Source organism: Bombina bombina, chromosome 4, assembly GCF_027579735.1.
Source record: "Bombina bombina isolate aBomBom1 chromosome 4, aBomBom1.pri, whole genome shotgun sequence".
Classification (NCBI taxonomy): Eukaryota; Metazoa; Chordata; class Amphibia; order Anura; family Bombinatoridae; genus Bombina; species Bombina bombina.
This window is the reverse complement of record NC_069502.1, coordinates 317,629,618-317,639,107: the sequence shown is the minus strand read 5'-3', so window position 1 is coordinate 317,639,107 and position 9,490 is coordinate 317,629,618. Positions and strand designations below refer to the sequence as shown.

The 9,490-nt window shown below is 38.2% G+C and overlaps 1 protein-coding gene across 1 annotated transcript in view; it reads left to right on the top strand.

Annotated features, from left to right (window-relative positions):
* The first annotated feature begins 4,116 nt into the window (after positions 1 to 4,116).
* CLRN1 (clarin 1) overlaps positions 4,117 to 9,490 on the top strand; it is a 30,201-nt gene continuing 24,827 nt past the window's right edge. The window contains exon 1 of the mRNA XM_053709008.1: positions 4,117 to 4,369. Coding sequence (XP_053564983.1) covers positions 4,117 to 4,369 — 253 coding nt within the window. The remainder of the gene's footprint in view (positions 4,370 to 9,490) is intronic.

The following is a 9,490-nucleotide window of genomic DNA, read 5'->3' as shown; positions in this document are numbered from 1 at the left end:
AAGGCTACATTTTCAGGCCTAGAAAGTGGGTAAGTTTTGCCTCGAGGATAAGGAGCTCCAGGGAGAAGATCAATAGGGCAATCAAATGAACGGTGAGGAGGAAGACGTTCTGCTTCTTTTTTAGAAAAGACATCGACAAAATCTTGATACTGCGTAGGTAGAGGACCAGAAGTATCGGTAGTAAGAGCAATAGTGAGTGGTATTTTAGTAAGTGGTTGAAGACAGTTAGTATGGCAAGATAATCCCCAGGAGGTGAGTTCACCATGGGTCCAAGAAAAGGTAGGATTATGTAACTGAAGCCACGGAAGACCCAGGATTATGGGAAATTGAGGAGTAGTAATCACATCAAAACATATCCTCTCACAATGAAGTACTCCGACAGAAAAAAGTATGGGTATAGTAGTAAACTGGATGAGTCCGGAACCCAAAGGATCTCCACTAACAGTAGAGACGGAAACTGAAAACTTCTTTCTTAGTAAGGGAATAGTGTGAGTGGACACAAAAGTGGAGTCAATGAACACTCCTCCAGCACCAGAATCAATAAGAGCTTGGGTATGAATCTTGTTTTCACCCAATTGAAGGGTTACAGGAACAAAGAGTTTATTAAAGAGGGAATGAACATGTTTTTGGCTTAACTTAGTTCCCTGGACAGAAGTTAAGCCCTGGCTTTTACTGGCCTGGTAGGACAATCCCTTAATAAATGCCCTTTAAGGCCACAGTATAGACACAGGCCAAGAGAACGTCTTCTCAAACGCTCAGTTTCGGTTAATTTTATGGTTCCTACTTCCATAGGTTCAGCTTGATCAGGAGAAGGAGAGGCAGTTGTTACCGGGTTAGAAAAACGAGGAGCCAGACGAAAAGGAGTTCGAGTTGAGGACCTCTGATTTCTTTCTCTTTCTTGTTGGCGTTCACGGTATCTAGAATCAAGACTGATGCAAAGATTTATTAAGGCTTCTAGGGAGTCTGGAAGTTCCCGATACACCAATTCATCTTTGAGACGTTCTGAAAGTCCTTTGCGAAAAGCTGCTCTAAGAGCTCCCTGATTCCAATTAGTTTCAGATGCAAGAGTGCGGAACTCAATGGCATATTGAGACACTGATTGACCACCCTGACGTAGGTCTAATAGAGAAGCTTCAGCAGCGGAAGTCCTTCCAGGTTTGTCAAACACGTTAGAAAAAACAGAAAGAAAAGCATCCACATCCTGAAGTATAAGATCATCTTTTTCTAACAGAGGTGATACCCAGGCCAAAGCTCTTCCTTTCATTAAGGAAATAAGGAATGTAATCCGAGATGAGGGAGTAGCAAAAAGGGTAGGACTGTTACGAAAGTGAAGTCGACATTGATTCAAAAAACCCCTACAATCTTCAGGATTCCCATCATATTTATCTGGAAGAGGAATCCTAGGACTCAAATGTCCTTGTGATTGGTTGTTGGGAATAGGAGGAGAGGATGCCTCAATGTTAGGATTGGGAGGGATAGGAGCAACCAAGCTCTGTAATAATGTAGTGATTTGATCCAGCTTAGTATCCAAGGATTGCAAGTGGGTAGCATGAGATCCCAGTAACTGTCCCTGGTGAGTCACGGCCATGGATAATTCAGTGGGGTCCATTTATGGCCCGTTTGTAATGTCAGCCGTATTTGGTCAGTTCAGGATTTAACCCAACTGCTAGCGTGGATATTAAAACACACGCTAGCACACTGAGAAATATCCAGGACGTGACCCACTCAGGAAACAAAATAAGCAGGGTATCAGAACTTCCCAAAAGAATATTAATTCAAAATATCTTCTTGAGGATAGAATTATATTACAGGAGATAGCGTTCCTTTCTCAGGAAAATAGAAACAAACAAAGCTTATGTCCCTTTAAGCAGGTTGATAGCAAGCAAAAATAATAATGTCCTTTTAGCAGAAATAAAGCAAACAAAAAAATAAAGTCCCTTTAAGCAGGTGTCCGCAAACAAATGTTAATGTCCTTTTAAGCAGGATTGTCAGCAAAGAAATGATAATGTCCTTATTGGCAGGATTAAAGCAAACAAAGATAATGTCCCTTTAAGCAGGTGTCAGCAAACAAATGATAATGTCCTTATTGGCAGGATTAAAGCAAACAAAGATAATGTCCTTTTAAGCAGGTGTCAGCAAACAAATGATAATGTCCTTTTAAGCAGGATTGTCAGCAAAGAAATGATAATGTCCTTATTAGCAGGGTTAAAGCAAACAAAGATAATGTCCTTTTAAGCAGGTTAGCAGGCAATCAAGATTTGGAAGCAAGAGGCATTGGCAAAACAAAGTTGAGGAGGATAGGGTCAGGTTTCAAAATTGTACTCACACAGACAGGGACCGGCAGAAGAGAGAGAGAGAAAACAAACGGGCACCGAGTAAATCTCCCGCCGAGATTTTAAAGGCAGAGAGAGGCCGCCACGTCATAGGGGTTGTCAGAGAATGCGTCACGTTGCCTAGCAACGTGACGTAGAACCCCAGAAGAGATCCGGGAGCCGCGGCGACACGGCGATGAACGGTAATTCATGACATAAGTATTTAGCTTTAAATAGGAATAATTTATTTAATAAGAGTTAATTAATTTCGTTAGATTAAAATTATATTTAAGTTAGGGGGGTGTTAGTGTTTGGGTTAGACTTAGCTTTAGGGGTTAATACATTTATTAGAATAGCGGTGAGCTCCAGTCGGCAGATTAGGGGTTAATAATTTAAGTTAGGTGTCGGCGATGTTAGGGAGGGCAGATTAGGGGTTAATACTATTTATTATAGGGTTAGTGAGGCGGATTAGGGGTTAATAACTTTATAATAATAGCGGTGCGGTCCGCTCGGCAGATTAGGGGTTAATAAGTGTAGGCAGGTGGAGGCGACATTGTGGGGGGCAGATTAGGGGTTAATAAATATAATATAGGGGTCGGCGGTGTTAGGGGCAGCAGATTAGGGGTACATAGGGATAATGTAAGTAGCGGCGGTTTACGGAGCGGCAGATTAGGGGTTAAAAATAATATACAGGGGTCAGCGATAGCGGGGGCGGCAGAATAGGGGTTAATAAGTGTAAGGTTAGGGGTGTTTAGACTCGGGGTACATGTTAGAGTGTTAGGTGCAGACGTAGGAAGTGTTTCCCCATAGCAAACAATGGGGCTGCGTTAGGAGCTGAACGCGGCTTTTTTGCAGGTGTTAGGTTTTTTTTCAGCTCAAACAGCCCCATTGTTTCCTATGGGGGAATCGTGCACGAGCACGTTTTTGAGGCTGGCCGCGTCCGTAAGCAACTCTGGTATCGAGAGTTGCAGTTGCGTTAAATATGCTCTACGCTCCTTTTTTGGAGCCTAACGCAGCCTTTCTGTGGACTCTCAATACCAGAGTTATTTTAAAGGTGCGGCCAGAAAAAAGCCAGCGTTAGCTACGCGGGTCGTTACCGACAAAACTCTAAATCTAGCCGATAGTCTATAAGGAATAGAGCTGTGTAGTAGTGAGAGTACTTATAAACCATAAAACATATTATATTATAACTGACAGATCAGGTATTACACATAAACACAGCTTACTGACATGTGACTGCAGTTAATGGCGATATCATGTGTGAAAATAAACACTTATGCCTAAACGAATAAACGGCAGAATTTAATTCTGTTAACAAGAACATAATTGCTTACAATTGAATGCCCCTAATTAATCAATGCAGAATTTTCTCTACAGATAAAGATTTATAGGTCCCTCGTGTAATTCTGAGAAATACTTGCATCTTCATTACAAATTCAATTAATGGGAGACATGCCTCTGTCTTGAAATTTCATGTAAACCAATCAGACAGGCAGTGGCTTGGAAGAGAGGAGGCATTTATCAAATTACACAGATGTTCCATCTGCTTCCCTGAGCCTTTGTTATTAAGTCAGAGGAAAGAATAGCTCTTAGTGAATTTTACTTATTTTATCCTTAACATTTTTTATGATTGAGCGTTTGCTTTCTATAGAGTTGCCACAGGAATCTAAAGCTATATGAAAAGGTTTTCTATTTAGCTTAGAGCACTAATTTGGAAACTATTTTGTATGCTTGAGCGATGAAGCACGTTAGATAATTTATAATTCTGATGGGTTTGTGTGGCATAAAGACATTTGGTGAAGTCATGACAAATCTGCAGAAGAAAGTTATATTTTGCCTAGCTGGTATATTAAGCTTTGCTTGTGCCCTTGGGATTGCAGCAGCTCTGGGAACCCCATTGTGGATCAGAGGAACAATGCTTTGTAAAACTGGAGCCCTACTGGTAAATGCTACAGGGGATGAGCTACAAAAGTTTATTGGTGAAATACAGTATGGTCTTTTCTATGGACAGAGGGTGAAGCAATGTGGTCTTGGGGGGAGACCGACAATGTTTTCATGTAAGTATTCTGAATGTAATTAGATTTGTCTTTATATGCATGAAGGAATTTCCCTTTATGTTCTTGTGTGTATCTCAGTTCTAACCTGAACATATTTTGTTGAAGTGTGAATGCTGAAAAAGAAAAGAGCTTTAATTTGTAATTGTTTATTGTAGTATTTTTATATAATTATATTATTTAAAGGCAACAGCAAAAAAAAGTATGGATTAAATAATTACTAATAACTGACTTATATAGGATTTCTTTATATGATCCAACCATTAAAGAATCTATGGATAAAAAAATACAACTTCCCAATTCAATGCTGTTGTAATTACAATGAGGTAATAGATAGTAAATAGCTGTGGGGGAAAAACAGAACATATAAGGGAAAGGATAACAGATTTACAGATATTAATTGTTATAGACTTATGAAGGAGCACATAAAATACCTTCTTTCATTACACATTTAATTAAATGACCAATACAGATGAATAGTATACAAAAGACATAGGTATGACTAATACATTTAGGTAGAGAGCTTACCACTTACACACACACATACTCAGCACAGAATAACTACATAAAGTCATGGTTGCATTTTGTTCAACATATTCACCTTGTAACAAATCTCATTAGTTTTTTCTTCCAAACCAACATTAATTATTCATTGGTGTTTTCCTACCTTACAAAGCTAAGGTCTCTTTCACTGAAAATAAAGCTGTCATCAGATAGGTAACAAAGGAAACTTACATACAATGCACGTGTACTAACTTTACATGGCTTAGAATATTTACATAGATGAGAACATTTGTAAATATAGACAATAGCACATTTTATAAACTCTTTAAACACATTCATAATTATAAATGTCCCCTGTGAATAATAGATGACTCTTAGTCTTACTGGATCTTTAAATATGTTCAACTATTAAAATGAACCATCGAATGATTTGTAAAATGCTAAGTAAGCAACATTCCTACAGTTAAATTGACAATGGGGCCGATTTATCAAGCCCTGTATGTAGCTTGATGCCCCTGTTTCCGCGCGAGCCTTCAGGCTCGCCGGAAACAGAAGTTATAAAGCAGCGGTCTTAAGACCACTGCTCCATAACTTGCCTGCCTGCTCTGAGGCCGCGGACAGAAATCAACCAGATTGAATACGATCGGGTTGATTGACACCCCCTGCTAGCGGCCGATTGGTCATGAATCTGCAGAGGGCGGCATTGCACCAGCAGTTTACAAGAACTGCTTGTGCAATGATAAATGCTGACAGTGTAAACTGTCGGCATTGATGTACAGCAGACATGATACGCTACATTGTATCATGTCCGCTCGCACTATGATAAATCTACCCCATAGTTTCTAAAAATGTAGTTAAACCAAAAAATACCAAGGTATCAACTTAAATCACATGTAAAAATGATGGTCATATAACTGAATGCCTTATTTTGTAGAGAGCATTTATGAGCTTTATAGGTTCATAGAATTAACATATCATTTGATTAATAGGATCAGTATATTAGCAGAGACCTGTTAACACCTATTTTTAAAACTTCGCTTTTAACTTGCTTTATAAAATACATTGTTACGCATCAGGCATATGATACGCTGTTCTTAATAACAGTGTTGCTAGAATGTTATTAATAATCACTGTAGATCATTGTTAACGATTGCTTTTATGCTTCAGTAAATGTTTTAGCCCACATTACAGGGTTTATTTAATGTATAAGGGGGTTGTTGTACCATTCAAACAGCTGCTACAAGCCCCTATAAAAGGATTCTATAAAGGAAACACAAAAAGAAGAAAGACAAAATTAGGTTTCAGCATCAGAGACACTGTGCTAGATACATGGAGGCTTGTTAGGCTACCAAGAGACCCCATCATTAAAGGGATGGTAAACTCCTTATATATTGATTATAATATTACTATTGTTACATTACATTAAATGTACACACTCAATGTCATGTAATAGTATGTATGTAAAAACACTTACAAATCTTTGTCTAATTGCTCCGTCTAATGCCGTCTTTCTCCTGCTCCCTGTGACGTCACATTGATTGTTAAGCTTATTCTACCAATCACAGTAAGCCTGTCGCCAGACAGGCTTAATTCTATGCAACCTGATTTACGCAAGCGCAGTGTTGCATTCTTTGCAGCATATGGCCAATCAATCAGGAGCATTAAAAAGCAACAATGATTTTGCACATTCATTTTCAACAACGCATGCGCTTTGTATCTTATTTTACACACGGCACGCCAAAGTAAACAGTGAATCATGTATTATTGTCAAAGATTTATTGTTTATTTGGAACAGTGCAAGTAAGTATGTAGCTGCATTTTATTTCCCCCTAGGGCTACCATCAGGGGGTGACATGGGTGACTCCTGTCAGGGGCCCAATGGGCCAGGGGGCCCCATGAGGCAAGAACAACTTATTTAAAAAAAAAAATGTATTTATTTATTTATTTAAATTTTGGCTGCCACCAAAGGGTACTACAGCAGAATGCTATTGAGCAGGGCCGGCTCAACCATGGGACCAAGTGGGTCCAAAGGACCCAGGCAGCACTTGACAAGGGACAGAACTTTATTGACTGAGTCAGTCACTGTCAGACACCTGTCTTCTGTCTCCGTGTGGGAATGCAGAAAGACAATGAGGCCTAGTTATCAAGCCGTCAACCTCAAATATGCTGGAATTCCGCAGCGTATTTGTGGCGAGGCTGATTCGCCTTAGTTATCAAAGGCTAGAGACCGGCAAAAGTAGAATTTAGTGACGTAAGCTTCGATCCGCCGGACTCAGTCCGACACAGATCGATTCTTATGTCACTCCAGATGTTCCGCACACAAGTGCGGCACAATCTGACTACTTTTGCTAATTATCAAAAAACTAGCAGGTAAGCTCGGCACTTTTCCGGCCCAGCGTACCTGACCATAGCGAAAGTTCATGTTCGCTGCTGCCAGACATCCCATTGATTCCTATGGGAGCTGTCTACACCTAACACCCTAACATGTACCCCGAGTCTAAACACCCCTAAGTAAACACCGCCGCAAGTAAATAAATGTATTACCCCCTAAACCGCCGCTCCCGGAACCCACCGCCACTCTAATAAAATGATTAACCCCTAAACCGCCGCTCCCGGAGCCCACCGCAAGCTATAATAAATATGTTAACCCCTAAACCGCCGCTCCCTGACCCCGCCGCAACTATAATATATGTATTAACCCCTAAACCTAAGTATAACCCTAACACCCCCCAACTTAAATATTAATTAAATACATCTAAATAATATTTCTATTATTAACTAAATTAATCCTATTTAAAACTAAATACTTACCTATAAAATAAACCTTAATATAGCTACAATATAAATAATAATTATATTGTAGCTATCTTAGGATTTATTTTTATTTTACAGGCAAATTTCAATTTATTTTAACTAGGTACAATAGCTATTAAATAGTTATTAACTATTTAATAGCTTACCTAGCTAAAATAAAGAGAAATTTACCTGTAAAATAAATCCTAACCTAAGTTACAATTACACCTAACACTACACTATACTTTAATAAATTATTTCTATTTAAAACTAAATACTTACCTGTAAAATAAACCCTAAGATAGCTACAATGTAATTAATAATTACATTGTAGCTATTTTAGGAATTATATTTATTTTACAGGTAACTTTGTATTTATTTTAGCTACTTAGAATAGTTATTAAATAGTTATTAACTATTTAATAACTACCTAGCTAAAAGAAATACAAAATTACCTGTAAAATAAATCCTAACCTAAGTTACAATGAAACCTAACACTACACTATCATTACATTAATTAAATAAATTAAATACAAATAACTACAATTAAATACAATTACATAAACTAACTAAAGTACAAAAAATAAAAAAAGCTAAGTTACAAAAAATAAAAAAAATAAGTTACAAACATTTAAAAAATATTACAACAATTTTAAGCTAATTACACCTAATATAAGCCCCCTAATAAAATAACAAAGCCCCCCAAAATAAAAAACTTCCCTACCCTATTCTAAATTTAAAAAGTTCAAAGCTCTTTTACCTTACCAGCCCTTAAAAGGGCCTTTTGTGGGCATGCCCCAAAGAATTCAGCTCTTTTGCCTGTAAAAGAAAAATACAACCCCCCCAACATTAAAACCCACCACCCACATACCCCTAATCTAACCCAAACCCCCCTTAAAAAAACCTAACACTACCCCCCTGAAGATCATCCTACCTATTATTAATTACATTGTAGCTATCGTAGGGTTTATTTTATAGGTAAGTATTTAGTTTTAAATAGAAATAATTTATTAAAGTATAGTGTAGTGTTAGGTGTAATTGTAACTTAGGTTAGGATTTATTTTACAGGTAAATTTCTCTTTATTTTAGCTAGGTAGCTATTAAATAGTTATTAACTATTTAATAGCTATTGTACCTAGTTAAAATAAATTGAAAGTTACCTGTAAAATAAAAATAAATCCTAAGATAGCTACAATATAATTATTTATTTTATAGGTAAGTATTTAGTTTTAAATAGGATTAATTTAGTTAATAATAGAAATATTATTTAGATTTATTTAATTAATATTTAAGTTAGGGGGGTGTTAGGGTTAGTGTTAGACTTAGGTTTAGGGGTTAATAAATTTATTACAGTGGCGGCGGTGTAGTGGGGTCAGGATAGGGGTTAATAAATGTATTATAGGTGGCGACGGTGTAGGGGGGGCAGATTAGGGGTTAATAAGTTTAATATAGGTTACGGCGGGGTCTGGGAGCGGCGGTTTAGGGGTTAAACTATTTATTTAGTTGCGGCGAGGTCCGGGATCAGCAGGATAGGGGTTAATAACTTTATTATAGGTGGCGACGGTATAGGGGGGGCAGGATAGGGGTTACTAGGTATAATGTAGGTGGCGGCGGTGTCCGGGAGCGGCGGTTTAGGGGTTAATAACTTTATTTAGTTGCGGGGGGCACCGGTATAGGGGGTAGAACAGTGTAGTTAGTGTGGGTGCTTAGTGACAGGGGTATCAATAAAGCTGTCAAAAAGCCGAAGAGCAGCGAGATCGGATGAGTGATAACTCTCACAGTCCGCTGCTCATCGCCCCGTACTTGGTGCGTGGCTTTTTGACAGAT